Below are 20,141 nucleotides of genomic sequence, written 5' to 3' on the forward strand. Positions count from 1 at the left end.
TTATTTATTTATTGGTGCTTATATCCCACTTAATCCGAATTCCAGTTATTCAGTTCTTTATAGCTTATAATATTAAGGAAGGGATAAATTATGCAATATATAGTTTCAAGCAAGATGAAAGGTAACGTTGTAGGAGCTATACATATTAATGTATTATTTAGGATCAAAAGCATTTTAGTAAATCATATAATTAATGTAAAAATGTCTCAAAAAAGAAGGCATTTAGAAATTTATGAAATGTTAGATAGTTGGTAATACTTTTTATCTCATTTGGAATAGAATTTCACCATTTTGAGCCCACATATGAAAATATCATTGTGGGCATACACGTTTATCCCAATAAGAAAATCTCATAAGTACATAAGTAATGCCACACTGGGAAAAGACCAAGGGTCCATCGAGCCCAGCATCCTGTCCACGACAGCGCCCAATCCAGGCCAAGGGCACCTGGCGAGCTTCCCAAACGTACAAACATTCTATACATGTTATTGTGGATTTTCCCAAGTCCATTTAGTAGTGGTTTATGGGCTTGTTCTTTAGGAAACCGTCTAACCCCTTTTTAAACTCTGCTAAGCTAACCGCCTTCACCACTTTCTCCGGCAACGAATTCCAGAGTTTAATTATACGTTGGGTGAAGAAAGTTTTCTCTGATTTGTTTTAAATTTACTACACTGTAGTTTCATCGCATGCCCCCTAGTCCTAGTATTTTTGGAAAGCGTGAACAGACACTTCACATCCACCTGTTCCACTCCACTCACTATTTTATATACCTCTATCATGTCTCCCCTCAGCCGTCTGTTCTCCAAGCTGAAAATCCCTAGCCTCCTTAGTCTTTCTTCATAGGGATGCCATCCCATCCCCGCTATCATTTTAGTCGCCCTTCGCTGCACCTTTTCCAATTCTACTATATCTTTCTTGAGATGCGGCGACCATCAGATCTGAATACACTAACTAACAGTATACACCCACCATAACACACATATCTGAGGGAAGCCTGGGTGTAAGTAAATTCATTGAAACCTGTAAAACACAATTGAAATTCGAGAGCAAAGAGGTCTGGTTCTTAGGAGACAAAATTGAGATTTCATTGAGGGGAAAGAGTAATTTCATATACGTATCTGAGGCTGTAGTCCTTAGAAGTTGCTGGTTGTGGAGTAATTGGTTCTTAGTAGTGGAGATACCAATGGAGCGACACAGCAATTAAGTCTGTACAAATGTTTGATAGATCTTGTGTTGTTGCTGAAGTTGAATTGAAATTTCGGTAAATTTTAATTGTAAGTTCGAACATGTCTTTGTAATTTATTACAAAGTACTTATCACTTTGTACCACTTCTCTTTAATATCATCAGACTTTAAGCAATTGGTACCAACTTAAAGAAACATACCCAAGTGTTTCCATATATTTACTATTTAATAAAATATCTAAAATGTTTCTTGTCAAATTCTTTGAGAACCCTACTGTATTTTAGTCACCATTAAAGGATATTCCCTCCATCTCTTATCTCCTTGGTCGTACTTGGAAGTGTTCTATTGATCACACTACTCCCTTGTCTCTGTATTCCCCTCATACAACCTACCTCATATGATCACAATATCACACTGTATCTGTTATTAACCAAATTGGCAACAGACTCTATGGTACTATGTAAGCCACATTGAGCCTGCAAATAGGTGGGAAAATGTGGGGTACAAATGTAATAAATAAATAAATAAATAAATAGCTGATCTAGTTTCTCCACTTCTGTGGTTGAACCCTACCCTAAACCATGACACTACTATCCATTTATTAATGATTGTAATTCTCTACTCCACCACTAGGGGGTTTACACCACTGTCCCCAAAACCATTCAAAAAGCAATCTGGGATACCGTGTGTAGCTGTCTAGCAAATTTAAATGCTGTTTTGTTCACGCTTGGCAGTGACCTAGTTCCATTCGCTCTCACTGTTGACTCTCTATATTGAAAAAACTATAACTGAGTTAGGCTTTCCATCAAATTGTCCAAATGTGAATCTTTCCAGTTCATGTAGGTGGGATCCTGAACCCACATATGCCCGAAGGACAGAGTTGGGCAGACTTCTACAGTCTAAGCCCCAGAAACACTAAAGAAAGACTATGGCCAAGTATATAACATCACATTCATTGTTGATCTAAATCTTGAATTGATAATGAATGTGACTGTTGGACCTTACGAGACTGGGAGACTGGGTGGCTAAATGGCAGATGACTTTTAATGTGAGCAAGTGCAAGGTGATGCATGTGGGACAAAAGAACCCAAATTATAGCTACGTCATGCAAGGTTCCACGTTAGGAGTTATGGACCAAGAAAGGGATCTGGGTGTCGTCGTCGATAATACACTGAAACCTTCTGCTCAGTGTGCTGCTGCGGCTAGGAAAGCGAATAGAATGTTGGGTATTATTAGGAAAGGTATGGAAAACAGGTGTGAGGATGTTATAATGCAGTATCGCTCCATGGTGCAACCACACCTTGAGTATTGTGTTCAATTCTGGTCGCCGCATCTCAAGAAAGATATAGTAGAATTGAAAAAGATGCAGCGAAGGGCGACTAAAATGATAGCGGGGATGGGACAACTTCCCCATGAAGAAAGACTAAGGAGGCTAGAGCTTTTCAGTTTGGAGAAGAGATGGCTGAGGGGAGACATGATAGAGGTATATAAAATAAGGAGTGGAATGGAACAGGTGGATGTGAAGCGTCTGTTCATGCTTTCCAAAAATACTAGGACTAGGGGGCATGCGATGAAACTACAGTGTAGTAAATTTAAAACAAACCAGAGAAAATCTTTCTTCACCCAACGCATAATTAAAGTCTGGAATTCATTGCCGGAGAACGTGGTGAAGGCGGTTAGCTTGGCAGAGTTTAAAAAGGGGTTAGACGGTTTCCTAAAGGACAAATCCATAAACCACTACTAAATGGACTTGGGAAAAATCCACAATTCCAGGAATAACATGTATAGAATGTTTGTACGTTTGGGAAGCTTGCCAGGTGCCCTTGGCCTGGATTGGCCGCTGTCGTGGACAGGATACTGGGCTCGATGGACCCTGGTCTTTTCCCAGTGTGGCATTACTTATGTACTTTTGATCATTCAGGTCTTTATCTGCCGTCACGTACACGTCACTATATGCCCGGGGCAGTAACAGGAACCAGAAATTCTGATTGTGAGGTTGGCTGTGGAAGCGTTGGCAGGCAGTAAGGACTGGCACATCTGAGAGTTTCTCCGGTTGGCTGTTTATACATTCAAGGCTCCTTCTCTGGATGATTTTAACAGCAGAATTTGAAAGAAGTCATCTGAGTGTATTTTCAGAGGGTTTGGAGCGGTATGACTATGACATCTGTGGTAGAGAATGTTCTAAGCCCCTCCTGGGTCTCTTTGGACACTTTCCAGATTCTGCAGTATGCTGTCGTACTGGGGGTTGTCGCTCTGCTGGGGAAGCTGATGAAACTTTACTTCAGAAGACGAGAGTTGAACAAAAGTTTTGCTTGTTTCCCTGGGCCCCCTTGCCATTGGCTGTTTGGCAATGCCCATAAGGTAAGGAAAGGTTTGACTTATATACATTTAGCCCTGAAATAAATCCAGAGCCCACATAGGGGCAGGAGACACTGGAATGAATGACAGCCACTATCAAAAATCTAATTCCAAAAGATTCAGGAAAGCACCAAAAACTAATTTGTTCAAAGAATGTTTCTCAATTAATTGTTAACTAAACACTAAAGTCTATGGTACTGTATGTAATTTGTTATATTAATGTTATCTGCAAACCACATTGAACTGAAACTTATTTTGGGTAATGTGGGATATAAGAATAAAATAAAAAAAAGCATCCCTGCAGTTTCATTGACAATTCCTGAAGTATTATTCAGTTTGCATGGAATAAATGAGCAGCATATTTTTTCACGGAGAGAGTGGTGGACGCTTGGAATGCCCTCCCGTGGGAGGAGGTGGAGATGAAAACGGTAGCGGAATTCAAGCATGCGTGGAATAAACATAAAGGAATCCTGTGCAGAAGGAATGGATCCTCAGAAGCTTAGCCGAGATTGGGAGGCGGGGCTGGTGTTATGGGTGATGGGGCTAGTTCTGGGCAAGACTTCTACGGTCTGTGTCCTGAAAATGGCAGGTACAAATCAAGGTAAGGATACAGATATGAGTTTATCTTGTTGGGCAGACTGGATGGACCGTGCAGGTCTTTTTCTGCCGTCATCTACTATGTTACTATGTAAATGAGCCGCATACACAATGAGGCATATTTTCAAAGCACTTTGGGAGGCTAAGTTCCATAGGTTTCTATGGAACTTTGGGAGGCTAAGTGCTTTGAAAATATGCCAAAGTGTAACATAGTAGATGACGGCAGAAAAAGACCTGCATGGTCCATCCAGTCTGCCCAAGACAAACTCATATGTGTATACCTTACCTTGAATTTGTACCTGTCCTTTTCAGGGCACAGACCGTATAAGTCTGCCCAGCAGTATTTCCCGCCTCCCAACCACCAGTCCCGCCTCCCATCACCGGCTCTGGTACAGACCGTATAAGTCTGCCCTCCCCTATCCTCGCCTCCCAACCACCACCCCCTCTTCCCCCCACCTGCTCCGCCACCCAATTTCAGCTAAGCTTCTGAGGATCCATTCCTTCTGCACAGGATTCCTCTATGCATATCCCATGCATGTTTGAACTCCGTTACCGTTTTCATCTCCACCACGTGCTGGGCAGTTTAATTTTTCTCTTTTTCCAATACATCCTGTTATTGTGAATGCCAGGGTTAATATTTGTTTATTTCTACATATTTTGTGAAAGCCAGCAAACAAGGCCTTTAAAGGCTGGGGGTGGAGGTTGGTCTTTATTTTTTTCCTTCCACTTTTTGTTGATAACTTTTTTTTAGGTTATGCAACCAGGAAGATTGGGTACAGAGACCTGTTTGATTATAATCCAGTTCAAATAACGTCTGAAAATACAGAAATCAGAAGATAAATAATAAAATAAATAAAGATACTCCAGGTAGGAGAAGTGGGAATAGGGCTGCCTCACGTCTGGCAGAACTTTGCATATATGAATGATGATGTATGTGGTATCTTTATACCTACGGACAAAAAAAAACAAAAAACAGAAGCCTCTCAAATAAGTGCTATTACTTGGGAAAAAAATGCACCTAAACACAGATTTGGATCAAGATTAATATCCCACGAGCAGCAAGAGCAGTGGTGTGCTGGAGCAGGGGGCTCTCACAGGCTCGCGAGAGCCGGTTGTTAAGTTTTTAAGAATTTTGGGAGCCGGTTGTTAAAGTAGGGACCTCCATGGCTACTTTAACAACTGACTCCCAAAATGTGGGCTTGGGCCCCCTGCTGAATTCTCTTTTACTTTGCTGGTGGGGATGCTGAGCCCTGCAAGCCAAGTAAATAGACTACTGCTGCTCCCCGCTCCTTGTTTCCAGCTCTGAGCAGCAGGCTGGGACTTCTCCAGCATGTGTGAGAAGTTCCAGCATGCTGCTCAGAGCAAGACGTTGGGAATGGTGGCAGTCCATTTATTGGCTGCAAGCAAAGGTATGCCTAGCGTGCCCGCACGAAGGGAGGGAGGAGAAAGAGGCAAGTGTTGCTCCCCCCACCCCGGCCACCCCTAGCCCTTCCAACTGCAGAGCTGGCTACGTCCGGAGAAAGAGCCTGTTGTTAAAAATTTACCAGCACACCCCTGAGCAAGAGATATATCTTTAGCAGTGTAGATCAGAAAAAACTGAGCAGACGGGACAGACAAATTAATTTTTAGCTGCCGTCCTGTGCTATGTTGCAAGTACAGAAACAAGGTATGTGAACAGAGTCAGGCTCCTCAAAACAGACCAGAGACGCTGTATATGAATCAAAGGCTTTTATTGGAAGTAGCAATACAAGCTTGTGCATACAGTAGGGTACAACCTGGACCGGATGTCCCAGTTCCTTGCATTAAGCTTCCAAACAAACAGATTCTGCCTAGGACAGCACCTTACGCTCTCTTTCTCCCTCCAATCTTCACCTTAGTGTCGCCAAGATGGGACCGATTTAGAAACTCTGGAGCTCTGGGCCAAGGAATTCCCCTACGGCTTCCTCGTCTGGTTGGGCAATTTTTTCCCCATCTTCATCATCACGCACCCTGACTACGCTAAGACTGTGTTTGGCAGAGCAGGTAAGGAGCCATCACACACTGGATTCTGCTGAGCAGAAGTTTTTTTTGGTGTGAAATGAATGTTCATAAGCGCTGCGTGTGCACTGAAGGTTACATTCTACCTGCAAATAAATTAGAACGCTTTGTGAGGTCGAGCCAACTGCATGGCATCTGAAGTCTGAATCCCTAAAACCCTAATCGGTGGTTGATCTTTACAAAGCAGTTTTTTGACATCTTAGGAGAGATTACCAGGCAGCATGCACATTTTCATGCAAAGCACTGACCTCTGCAATCCTGTGATTCCTCTACAGTCTTAGAGCCAGGGGTATAGCTACGGGGGGCCACGGTGGCCTGGGCCTTCCAAAACTGGAAATGCGCACCTGGTTTGGGTGGTAGGGGTCCCCAACCCCCCGCTAGCTGAAGCGTTTTTCTCAGCGGTGGTCTCTGGTGCTGCCACATTTCCTGCCCTGTTCTGTCTTCCCCTCACATCTGGCATGCTCGTTTTAGTGAAACTGAGCAGGCGCGCATGCTCAATTTCATTAAAACAAGCACGCCGGCCGTGACGTGGAAAAAGCGCTTCAGCTGGCGGGGCTTGGAGACTCCCACCAGCCAAGGCATGTGCGGTGGTGGCGGCGATGCTTCAGCTGGTGGGGGTTGGGGACCTCTGCTAGCCAAGGTATATGAAGCAGCAGCAGTGGTGGATGGGGGCAGCGGGGCGGACCAAAAATGTGCCCCCTCCCCTTGGGCTCTGGCCCCCTCCCACCTCGAGGTCTGGCTACGCCTCCAATCAGAGTGCCTTCTGTTGACCGCTGGCAGCAGGGTTAAATTCTGCTGCTGGTTTTATGTAGTAAAGAAATCCTGATCTTTTGGTGCTTGTGATGGTGAACATTTGTATGTGTTAACGATACATGTAATGTGTTGAATCTGCTTACTGTGCATATGTGTTGGACCTTGCAGATCCTAAGGCTTGGACCTACAACTTTTTGGAACCCTGGATTGGTAAGCACAATCACCTCTGATCTCTCTTCTTGAACACAAATGATAATACAAATTATTTTAAGGATCTGAAGGGCATGAAATACAGAGCCTGCAGTATTTGTAGCACCCTAGATATTTAATCAATATTTGCTCAGATTCTTATTTTCGCCCTAGATCTCAAAAACAATTTTGGAACACTGAGCAAAAACAGGTTAAGGACAGGGCAGTATTCAAATAATATGGCCCACTGAAAAACTTACATTATATTATTCCCATTTATTAACATATTACGTATCAACTAAGTCTGTATATGTTTAGGACTAGACCATAATGCTATTGTTTTGCAATATGTTATCATTCACCAGTGTATCCTGTACGATTTGTACTTACTTAATAAATTCAATAAAAATTTCTGGGGGAAATAAGAAAAACCTACACTGCAGCCTCTTGTCTCTGTGTACTGAATATAATGGGTCCTGCCAGCGCAGGTTGGGCAGCAGAAGCCATGGGCTTTCTACTATCCTGAAAACGATTGCAGGCTCCCTCTAAATACATCATTACCCCAACCTTGTATCTGCTCATGACAGTTTTACACAGTCTGGGCAGTAGCAAACTACATAATTAGAAAGAAACCCAGTAGTCAGTAGATATAATAAGATAATTTATTAGCATCAATGTCTTACCCAAGGACAGTACAGGCAAACCAGGCAGCTCTGAAATTCACATCGTGGAGCAGCACTTCACGACGGATGACATGTGCCTTCAAAGGTTACTGGCTTCTCTCTCTCTCTTTCACTGCTTAGTTAGCAGACTTTTATACTTTTTTTTAATCCCATAGACCCCTATGAGCCACCTGCAATTTCATCATAATTGGCACATACATCCAATTATGACCAAGTTTCAACCTTAGTAAGTTTTTCGCTCATCCTTAAATTTAACTTTTCCGCACCTGGCCCAATTATTTTTTTTATAGTTTCTCCGCATGCCTACATCCAGCTGTACACATCCCTTGCCAACTTTGTAACTCTGCCAAGCTTAATCAGGCTGTCACATTTCTTCAGTGAAGTATCAGGACTGAGAGATGCTATGATTTTAGAGGCCTAGTTTACTTTAGAAAGCCTGAACCTGTTTTTCACTGCATTCAATTTGTGACAATTATTTACAGTACCAAGTGCGTTAACTTCCTAAGAGTGTTCTACGAGACTCCTAAGGGAAGCCCCCTGTACAGGAAAAGTCACTTGGCTGCTTTTGCAGGTAAACTGCAGTCATATGACTTCCCATGAGATAGGATCAACGCAAAGCCAGGTAACATGTAGGGATGGGCTGTTGTTTTCCATGACAGGAAGGAGGAGTGGCCTAGTGGTTAGTGCGGCGGGCTTTGATCCTGGCTACCTAGGTTCAATTCCCACTGCAACTCCTTGTGACCATGGGCAGGTCACTTAACCCTCCATTGCCCCAGGCACCAAAACTTAGATTGTGAGCCCTCTAGGGACAGAGAAAGTACCTGTATATAATGTGTACAGCGCTGTGTACGTCTAGTAGCACTGTAGAAGTGATTAGTAGTACTAAATGCTGACAACCTAACCAAGTTGTTGTATGTCATTCAGGGGCGTAGCTAGGTGGGGCCACGGAGGCATGGGCCCCCACAGATTTAGCCCTGGCCCCCCTGCTTTCACCCTCCCCTGCCACATTCGACCTCCCGCTGCCGCCAACCCTCCCTCGCCGTCAGGTACCTTTGCTGGCTGGGGTCCCCAACCCCCGCCAGCCGGTCCTCTTCAGCGACGGTCTCCGGCGCGTTGCTGATCTGGATTCTGTTTCTGCGAGTCCTGGTGTCATGCACATTCCTACTCACAGAAACAGATCAGCAAATGCGCCAGACTCGGAGACCGACACTGATGGGGGCTTTGGCTGGCGGGGGTTGGGGACCCCCACCAGCAAAGGTACCTGGCAGTGGCGGGGGAGGGTTGGCTGCGGCAGGAGGGGGGGTCGAAGGGGATGGGGAAGGGGCGGCGGCGCCGGGAAGGGGCAAAAATGTGCCCCCTCACTTCGGGCTCTGGACCCCCCCTCCTGCCAAAATCTGGCTACGCCCCTGATGTCATTAACAAACAAAAATGAGCAGAAAAAGTAGGACTTTTGCTGAAAAGAGTGTGACCTTGTTTCCTCACATTGTGCACACCATCGGGAAAACAGTGCCCCCCTCCATTGGGTAAAAAGTGCACAACGTTTCCAAAGAGCAACATAAGAGTCTACGTGCGCCCAACGCCCACCAAAATGGAGTTATCCCACCCAACTACCGCATGGCTCTTGCGCTAATTTCATTTTTGGCGCGCATCCGATATGCGTATCTGAAAAATATTTTTTATTTTAGGGCGCATGTAATGGCATTTGGCGTTGTGTAGGTCATTACCGCGTGAGTCTTTACCGCTAGGTCAATGGCTGGCGGTAAGGTCTCAGACCCTAAATGGACGCGCAGCAATTTTCATTTTGCTGCACGTCCATTTTCGGGAAAAATTTTAAAAAGGTTTTTTTTTTTTTGCAGGCATGCTGAAGAATGGATCTGCGGGCCCAAAACATGCACCTACACTTCCGCAGGCCATTTTTCAGGGCACCTTAGTAAAAGGACCCCTTAGTTTTTTAGGCCTGACATTTTCCTGCAAAGTCTTTTAGCTTAATCAGAATTGATCTTCGTTGGGGTTTGCTGTCAAGAACGTTTGTTAACAAGCATGCTGGCTTAATGCTGTAGCTTATTTTTTTTTAATGCAGTTACCTCTCCCTTCGCTTCATGGGAGTAGCCAGACACCCACATTTGGGTGGGCCTGGGCCCAAGATGGGTGGGCAGAAGAATTCCGCCCTGTCCCACAAGTGATTTGGTCTCTCACTCTCTTGCCTGCATGCCATATGGTCTCTCAAACATCCCCTCCTACCCCGCATACCTTTTAAATAGCAGATTTTCACCGGCAGCGTGCAGCAACTAATACACACTGCTCATGTTGCCCCCACAGTCTTCCCTCTGATGCAACTTCCTGTTTCCGCATAGGCGGGAATACATCAGAGGGAAGGCTGGTACGCAGGAGGGACAGTTGTTGGGAGTTTTCGACTGGCGGGGCTTGGGGATCCCTGCCAGGCACATCATAGGTGTGCTGCTGCTGGGTGGGCCTGAACCCAAAGTGGGTGGGCCTAGGCCCATCCAGGCCCACCCCTGGCTATGCCACTGCTTCGCTTAGTTCAGTTATTGGGGAGACATTTCTTGGCCATAAACCACAGACCATGACTTTTTCTGGAAGTTAATCTCTGTGTACCCTCTGTGACTATTGCACAATATCTAAGCTTCATTTTCCTCAGAGGCCCTGGCTAGGCACGCAAATTGAATCCAGGTTTCACAGCTTTACCATGAATCACAGGGCTGGATCTTATGAAATGATGTGACCAGTTTCCTACCGGTGTCCCCAACAGGGCAGGGATTGCTGCTCCTCTCCGGCCAAAAGTGGTTCCAGCACCGCAGGCTGCTGACTCCAGCCTTTCACTACGACATCCTGAAACCTTACATGAAGCTGATGTCAGACTCCACTAACGTCATGCTGGTGAGGCCTCTTCTGTCAGATGATTTTAAAACCATTTTCTGGTCCACTCTTTTACATTTGCTAAAACAGATTGGTACAGGGTGATCATTATTGCTCCTTGATCAAGTTAAAACCAGGGGCATAGCCAGACCTCGTGGTGGGAGGGGGCCAGAGCCCGAGGTGGGGGGGGGGGGCACATTGTAACATAGTAGATGACGGCAGAAAAAGACCATCTAGTCTGCCCACGATAAACTCATATGTGAATACCTTACCTTGATTTGTACCTGTCTTTTTCAGGGCACAGACCGTATAAGTCTGTCCAGCAGTATTTCCCGCCTCCCAACCACCAGTCCCGCCTCCCATCACCGGCTCCGGCACAGACCCCGTATAAGTCTGCCCTCCCCTATCCTAGCCTCTCAACCACCAACCCCTCTTCTTTTTAGACATGGGTGTTTCATCCCATTTGGTTATCGCTGCTGTTGCACATCCTGATTTTGGGTTTTCCCTAGTCCTGCCCAAAACACAGCCACAAAATGCCCCCTTGCTATTTGGACATACTTCAGTGTCGGACACCTCTTTTCTGCTTTTGCAAAATCGTAATTTGGACGTTTCAAGCACATGGATGTCTATTTGGGTATTTTGAGACATCCATATGTTTTGAAAATAAGTGTCATACTTCAGGGAGACCTTCCAGAAGAGGGCAGGTCACCAGTTCCTTAGATGCTGACTAAGATCAGGTCATTGGTCCAGTACTGATGGATACTTATAGTTCATCATCATCAAACATTCGCCAAAGAGAATCACATCAACTTGCTGAGCATGACCATGGCTTTTTGACTGTCATGTTTCGTACCTCTCCCAAAGCTACAGTGGCGAGAGAGATGGAAGTACTGTGATTTCCATGGGTAACACGGTGCTCTGTAGGATTGGTTTTCATTGTCTTTCTCCTGTTCTCTTCAGGACAAATGGGAAAAGTTCGATTATCAGAACAAGTCGGTGGAACTCTTTCAGCACGTCAGCCTGATGACTCTGGACAGCATCATGAAATGCGCCTTCAGTTACAACAGCAACTGCCAGAATGAGGGGTAGGTATCCACAGCTGGTGGAACAGTAGTAGAAAACCTGGGCACACCTTCAGCTCTACCCCCCCCCCCAAAAATTAACTTTTGGCTCGTTGGCCTGTAGCCCGCCTATGATTTTGATAACTAAACTTGTGATCATTGATCGTCACACAAGCATCCCATAAAAATGCTGGCTAAGCTACGTGCTGATGATTGAGTTTGGTCATCAGGGTCTATCGTTTTGCTTTGACTGCAGCAGCTCCTAAGAAGCTACTGCCTAGGTGATTGCCTAGGCTTGCCTAATGATGGAGCCGGCCCAATCAGCATCCCATTCTGCTGAATCCCAGTTAACCCTCCATTGCCCCATGTAAGCCGCATTGAGCCTGCCATGAGTGGGAAAGCGCAGGGTACAAATGTAACAAAAATAAATGTTCTTCAGGTGGTATCTTGCAATGCTGACTATATAGATTCTGAAAATATATATATATATATTTTTTTTTTTTACCCTGTGCTTTCCCACTCATGGCAGGCTCAATGCGGCTTAGGTACTTATTTGTACCTGGGGCAACGGAGGGTTAAGTGACTTGCCCAGAGTCACAATGAACTGCCTGTGCCCACAGTGGGAATTGAACCCAATTCCCCAGGACCAAAGTCCACCACTCTAACCACTAGGCCACTCCTCCACTGTTGCTACTATTTGAGATTCTACATGGAATGTTGCTATTCCACTAGCAACATTCCATGTAGAAGTCGGCCCTTGCAGATCACCAATGTGGCCGCGCAGGCTTCTGCTTCTGTGAGTCTGACGTCCTGCACGTACCACAGAAACAGAAGCCTTCTACATGGCAGCCTTCTACATGGATGGAATGTTGCTAGTGGAATAGCAATATTCCGTGTAGAATCTCCAATAGTAGCAACATTCCATGTAGAATCTCCAATAGTAGCAACATTCCATGTAGAATCTCCAATAGTATCTATTTTATTTTTGTTACATTTGTACCCTGCGCTTTCCCACTCATGGCAGGCTCAATGCGGCTTACATGGGGCAATGGAGGGTTAAGTGACTTGCCCAGAGTCACAAGGAGCTGCCTGTGCCCGCAGTGGGAATTGAACCCAATTCCCCAGGACCAAAGTCCACCACTCTAACCACTTGATTCATTAAAGCTGTTTTCCCTATCAATGCCAATGGAGAAAGGCCTTGATCACAGGACGTAAATATGAGAATCTAATTAGAACAGGAAACTCTTAGCTTAACTGAGGACCATGTTATTTTACATGAAGGTAAATAAGCAGATTGTTTGGGGCTTAAACGTCTTTATCTGCTGTCATACTCTATCCGGCTGATGTTTAAAACCAATTAACCGGCCAGGAATGGCACCTGGCTGGTTAAATGGTACTTAATTGGCTATCCGCTGATACTCAGTGGGAGATAGCCGGCTGTCTCCTGCTGAATATTCCCAGTTAACGCTTAACGGATAACCGGTTATATCGTGCGATATAACCGTCTACTATCATTTTCAGTGCATCGCTGGCTAGGTTTGGCGGCCAAATCTGGCCATGTCAATACCAGATCTATCTTTGGCTGCTATGAACTTAGCCAGCCAGTGCTGAATATCAACTTGGCTGGCTGAGTTCTTAGTGGCCAAACCATATATTTACATAGTAACATAGTAGATTACAGGAGAAAAAGACCCGCACGGTCCATCCAGTCTGCCCAACAAGATAAACTCATGTGTATACCTTACCTTGATTTGTACCTGTCTTTTTCAGGGCACAGACCGTATAAGTCTGGCCAGCACTATCCCCTCCTCCCAACCACCAGCCCCGCCTCCCACCACTGGCTCTGGCACAGACCGTATAAGTCTGCCCAGCACTATTCCCCGCCTCCCAACCACCAGTCCCGCCTCCTACCACCGGATGTGGCACAGACCGTAGAAGTCTGCCCAGCACTATCTTCGCCTCCCCACCACCAACCCCTCTTCCCCCCACCGGCTCCACCGGTCACAGGAAACCACCTGGCATTGAATATCTGGCATCACCGTCGACCGGGGAGTTTGGCCGGGCTAATTCCCACGGTCTGAACATCAGCCCCTATATTTCTATCGTTGATATAAAAATCTTTTTTTTTTTTTCCGAATACTTTTGTAGATGAAGACAGCAGTGGCATAGTCACAACTGATTTTATTGGTTGGTCTGAGGTTTGTATGGGTGGACATTAGCAGTGTGGATAATGACCCTACCTCCAGTTTATTTATTTATAGTATTTGATATACTGCAATTGATCCCTGAGGTGACTATCAGGTGAACTTACGAAAGAGAAGGGCGCCCATCTTCCGACACAACTCGGGAGATGGGCGCCCTTCTCGCAAGGTCGCCCAAATCGGCATAATTGAAAGCCGATTTTGGGCGCCCTCAATTGCTTTCCGTCGCAGGGACAACCAAAGTTCATGGGGGGCGTGTCAGCAGTGTAGTGAAGGCGGGACTGGGGCGTGCTTAGGAGATGGGTGTCCTCGGCCGATAATGTAAAAAAGAAGGGTGTCCTTGACGAACACTTGGGCGACTTTACTTGGTTCATTTTTTTTCATGACCAAGCATCAAAAAGGTGCCCGAATTGACCAGATGACCACCGGAGGCAGGGCTGTGCCAACACGGTAAGCCAGGTAAGCACCGCGGGGGGGGGGGGGGGGGGGGCGCTGTGCCTTCAAGGGCGCCGCTGCGGTGCTGCCCCGCCTTACCGCTCCCGCTGCTCCGCCTCCCACCTACCTTTAAAAATTGTTTTTGTGAAGCCAAGTTGAAGGCAGCGCCTGGCGTCTGCCCAGCTGCTTGTAAAAAAAATTAATCTGTTCTCCTCGTCAATCATCATCGGGCCTCACTGTGTCCCGCCCTCCTCTGAGGTAACTTCCTATTTCCGCAAGGGCGGGACACAGTGAGGCCCGATGATGATTGACGAGGAGAACAGATTTATTTGTTTTACAAGCAGCTGGGCAGACGCAAGGGTGTCCTTTACTCTCCAAAACCAAGAGCGCAGGTAAGGAAAACTCTATTTACTTTCTATCCAGGATCTTCCCCACATTTGTTTGTTTTGTGTTCTTGACGGAGCTTCTGAAATCAACATTTGTACATTTGGATTTGGTTACTTTTTAAATCTAGTGAAGTTCCCTGTGTTCTCAAAATCGGCAAATAGTTAGTGGGGATGCCTGTGTCGATTTGGCTCAGGCATTGACAGGAAGGGATGTCTTTTAAGTTGAAGTGGCCAGCGGTCTGTATCGGCCCTGATCTCCCTCCCACTCACCCCCTCCCATCCAACCTGGCTCTGTTTTGTTTGGTTTTTTTTTAAGTCCCTAGTGTCTATTGGGAACCCATACTTTAAATGAGTTAGGAGCAATTCCCACTTGCTCCTGCCTCTGGCACTATCATCTTGCACGCCGAAAACAAGTATTTTATGTATGAATTTCACACACACATTAAATGCTAAAGCGTAGTTCTGCAAGGCTAGCTAAGACCCAAGTATATTCACGTCCCTAATTGCAAGGGCTTGAAATACAAGGCGCTGCACGCAGGTGGGGGGAAGAGGGGTTGGTGGTTGGGAGGCTAGGATAGGGGAGGGCAGACTTATACGTTCTGTACCAGAGTTGGTGATGGGAGGCGGGACTGGTGGTTGGGAGGCGGGAAATACTGCTGGGCAGACTTACACGGTCTGTGCCCTGAAAAGGACAGGTACAAATTCAAGGTAAGGTATACACATATGAGTTTTTCTTGGGCAGACTGGATGGACCATGCAGGTCTTTTTCTGCCGTCATCTACTATGCTACTATGTTACATGAGCACGCAGTTCTGGAATTCACTGCCGCGCAACCTGAAAACGATTTACGAGCAAACCACCTTCCACAAACTACTGAAGACCCATCTTTTTGAGAAAATTTACGGAAAGAACCAAAACACATAAAGCCCACACTCACTGTTCAATAATGCATCATTACAGCCACTCTGAATTTCTCATCCCCCGTAATCTCTGCACACTCATACCTTTACTCACAGAAAATGTATACCAAATGCTTTCCTGTCATTATATACTGCCCCTTTTAGTTTCCCGTTGTTTCCTTTCCAATGTTTCAATGCTCTTTTCCATTGTTATATTCCTTAATGATACTTGACTTTGTCTCGCATAACTCCTCCCAATGTAATCCATAACCGAGTTGTAACAAACTGTATTTCCATCTTTCATAACGTATTGTAAGCCACACTGAACCCGCAAAAAGTTGGGAAAATGTGGGATACAAATGCAATAAATAAATAAATATTGATCCAAAATGCTGTCTGCCACCCATGTTTCTGTAAACAAATCAGAGTTGGCTGTAAAACTGTTATGGTATCCCGCTCAGCTGCCCACCTTTAAAGAAAGCTGGTTAGTACTTATGTTCTTATCAGCAGAAACTCAGACTCCAATTTAAAACAAACAGCAAGGACACTGTGAAAGCTTCAGAGCAGATGTTATGAAAAGAACAGCTTTACAAAACTAACACACATAGAAAATGCCTGTCAGCCTTTAAATAGTTAACAGTTCTCTCAGTAAGTAGAGGAGTGTGGTAGCCGTGTTAGTCCACTCTAAAGGTTATCAATAGAAATCAAAATAAAACATGGAAAAGAAAATAAGATGATACCTTTTTTATTGGACATAACTTCATACATTTCTTGATTAGCTTTCGAAGGTTGCCCTTCTTCGTCAGATCGGAAATAAGCAAATGTGCTAGCTGACAGTGTATATAAGTGAAAACATTCAAGCATTACTATGACAGTAAAATAGATACCATTGGAGATTCTACATGGAATGTTGCTACTATTGGAGATTCTACATGGAATGTTGCTATTCCACTAGCAACATTCCATGTAGAAGGCTGCGCAGGCTTCTGTTTCTGTGAGTCTGACGTCCTGCACGTATGTGCAGGACGTCAGACTCACAGAAGCAGAAGCCTGCGCGGCCACATTGGTGATCTACAAGGGCCGACTTCTACATGGAATGTTGCTAGTGGAATAGCAACATTCCATGTAGAATCTATAGAAATCAAACAAAATAAAACATGGAAAAGAAAATAAGATGATACCTTTTTTATTGGACATAACTTAATACATTTCTTGATTAGCTTTCGAAGGTCGCCCTTCTTCGTCAGATCGGAAATAAGCAAATGTGCTAGCTGACAGTGTATATAAGTGAAAACATTCAAGCATTACTATGACAGTCTGACAGGGTGGGAGGATGGGGGTGGGTAGGAGGTATGAATGGGGACATCAAAGCATATCATTGATATTCTAACAGGATAGGTGTGGATAGGTGAGGGGAGGGTGATCAACAGAGACATACAGCTTTATGGTTTATAATGGGCTAGGAACCCCAGATCCTTTTTAAGTCCTTTCTGTTGGGTGTTAAAATATTCAATCATTCTGACTTCAAAGGTCTTACGTTCTTGTATGGTTTTAAAGTTACCTTTCAGGATTCTCACTGTGAAGTCACTGGTACAGTGTCCTGGTCCTGTAAAATGCTGACCAACAGGGGTGGGAGCCCTACTGGCACCAGTATTGTTCATGTGATGTCTATGTAAATTGAATCTTGTCTTAAGCATCTGGCCTGTTTCTCCAATATAGCATCCTTCGTTACATTTTTTACACTGAATGATATATACCACATTGGAAGATGAGCAAGTGAAAGATCCCTTTATGTTGAATATCTTTCCTTTGTGGATGACTTTGGGTGTCCTGTGAAATATTTTGGCATAGTTTGCAACTGGAAAAAATTACAGGGAAGTTCCTAGCCCATTATAAACCATAAAGCTGTATGTCTCTGTTGATCACCCCCCCCCCCTCACCTATCCACACCCATCCTGTTAGAATATCAATGATATGCTTTGATGTCCCCATGCATACCTCCGACCCACCCCCCTCCTCCCACCCTGTCAGACTGTCATAGTAATGCTTGAATGTTTTCACTTATATACACTGTCAGCTAACACATTTGCTTATTTCCGATCTGAGGAAGAAGGGCAACCTTCGAAAGCTAATCAAGAAATGTATTAAGTTAGTCCAGTAAAAAAGGTATCATCTTATTTTCTTTTCCATGTTTTATTTTGTTTGATTTCTATTGATAACCTCAGTAAGTAGTAAATCACAAATTACTTCTGCCACATTACACAAGCAGTGCTCAATGGAGAAAGATAAATAAAAGTAACCTGTGCAAGTAGCTTAAATCAGCATGGCTATGACAAAAGCAATATAATGTACACTGTTCACACTCTTCCACGCGCCTTGGAGCCAGGCAGGTCCGGGGGGGGGGGGGGGGGGCGCCAGAGACCCTAGGCATGGCCCTGACCGGCGGGAATCGGGGATCACCTCCCCTTACTCCTCCAGTGGTCACTAACCCCCTCCCACCGTAAAAAAAATCTTTAAAAATACTTTTTTGCCAGCCTCAAATGCCATACTCAGTTCCATTGCAGCAGTATGCAGGTCCCTGGAACAGTTTTAGAGGGTACTGCAGTGTACTTCAGGCAGGCGGACCCAGGCCAATCCCCCCCTACCTGTTACACTTGTGGTGATAAATGTGAGCCCTCCAAAACCCACCGGAAACCCACTGTACCCACATCTAGGTGTTGCACCACCTGTAAGGGCTATGGTAGTGATGTACATTTTGTCCTTTAGATTGTAAGCTCCTTTGAGCAGGGACTGTCCTTCTTTGTTAAACTGTACAGCGCTGCATAACCCTAGTAGCGCTCTAGAAATGTTAAGTAGTAGTAGTAGTACAGTTGAGGGTAGTGGGTTTTGGGGGGTTTGGGGGGCTCAGCACACAAGGTAAGGGAGCTATGCACCTGGGACCCTTTTCTGAAGTCCACTGCAGTGCCCCCTAGGGTGCCCGGTTGGTGTCCTGGCATATCAGGGGGACCAGTGCACTGCGAATGCTGGCTCCTCCCATGACCAAATGCCATGGATTTGGTCGTTTTTGAGATGGGCGTCCTCGGTTTCCATTATCGCCGAAAACCGGGGACGACCATCTCAAAAACAACCTAAGGACGACCATCTCTAAGGTCGAACTAAATTTCATGATTTGTGCGTCCCCGATCATATTATCGAAATGAAATTTGGACACCCATCTTGTTTCAATAATATGGGCTGCCCCGCCCCTTTACGGGGCCGTCCTGCGAGGGTGCCCTAATGAAAACTTGGGCGCCCCGTTTGATTATGCCCCTCCACGTGGTATACAGTTTTCTATTACGGGTACTTTGCACTGTCTCTAACAGGCTCACAATCTAAGTTATATGTTGTACCTGGGGCAATGGAAGGCTATCCAGCTTATAATCGAACGAGAAAAACGCCCAAGTTCCGACCTAAATCGGGAGATGGGCGTCTTTCTCACAAAAACAAATAAAGCGGTATAATCGAAAGCCGAACTTTGGACGCTTTCAACTGCACTCCGTCGCGGATGCGGACAAAGTGGACGGGGGCGTGTCGGAGGCGTGGTGAAGGCGGAACTGGGGCGTGGTTATCACCCGAACAGAGATGGGCGCCTTTCGCCGATAATGGATGCATTTGTAGCTAGAATTTAGGGCACTTTTCCTGGACCCTGTTTTTTCACGAATAAGGCCCCAAAAAGTGCCCTAAATGACCAGATGACCCCCCGAGGGAGTCGGGGATGACCTCCCCTGACTCCCCCAGTGGTCACTAACCCCCTCCCACCACAAAAAAATGATGTTTCACAACTTTTTACTTTCACCCTCAAATGTCATACCCTCCTCCCAAGCAGCAGTATGCAGGTCCCTGGAGCAGTTGTTAGGGGGTGCAGTGGACGTCAGGCAGGTGGACCCAGGCCCACCCCCCCCCTACCTGTTACAATTGTGCTGCTTAATGCTTAGTCGTCCAACCCCCCCAAACCCACTGTACCCACATGTAGGTGCCCCCCTTCAACCCTTAGGGCTATAGTAATGGTGTAGACTTGTGGGCAGTGGGTTTTGAGGGGGATTTGGGGGGCTCAACACCCAAGGGAAGGGTGCTATGCACCTGGGAGCTCTTTTACCTGTTTTTTTGTTTTTGTAAAAGTGCCCCCTAGGGTGCCCGGTTGGTGTCCTGGCATGTGAGGGGGACCAGTGCACTATGAATCCTGGCCCCTCCCACGAACAAATGCCTTGGATTTATTCCTTTTTGAGCTGGGCGATTTCATTTTCCATTATCGCTGAAAAACAAAAACGCCCAGCTCACACCTTGGCGAATAAACCATGGGCGTCTATTTTTTTATGAAAATACGGTTCACTCCGCCCCTTCACGGACCCGTTCTCGGAGATTAACGCCCATGGAGATAGGCGTTTCTGTTCCATTATGCCCCTCCACGTGACTTGTCCAGGGTCAGACAGAGCTGGAAAGG

General features: G+C 45.6%; 1 protein-coding gene across 1 annotated transcript in view; it reads left to right on the plus strand.

Annotated features, from left to right (window-relative positions):
* The first annotated feature begins 3,258 nt into the window (after positions 1–3,258).
* The window catches only part of LOC115471793 (cytochrome P450 4B1-like), a 76,475-nt gene continuing 59,592 nt past the window's right edge, over positions 3,259–20,141 (plus strand). The window contains exons 1-5 of the mRNA XM_030205627.1: positions 3,259–3,546; positions 6,018–6,162; positions 7,099–7,140; positions 10,573–10,700; positions 11,640–11,764. Of these exons, the coding sequence (XP_030061487.1) occupies positions 3,337–3,546; positions 6,018–6,162; positions 7,099–7,140; positions 10,573–10,700; positions 11,640–11,764 (650 nt within the window). The 5' untranslated portion in view covers positions 3,259–3,336. The remainder of the gene's footprint in view (positions 3,547–6,017; positions 6,163–7,098; positions 7,141–10,572; positions 10,701–11,639; positions 11,765–20,141) is intronic.

Source organism: Microcaecilia unicolor, chromosome 6 (assembly GCF_901765095.1).
Source record: "Microcaecilia unicolor chromosome 6, aMicUni1.1, whole genome shotgun sequence".
Classification (NCBI taxonomy): Eukaryota; Metazoa; Chordata; class Amphibia; order Gymnophiona; family Siphonopidae; genus Microcaecilia; species Microcaecilia unicolor.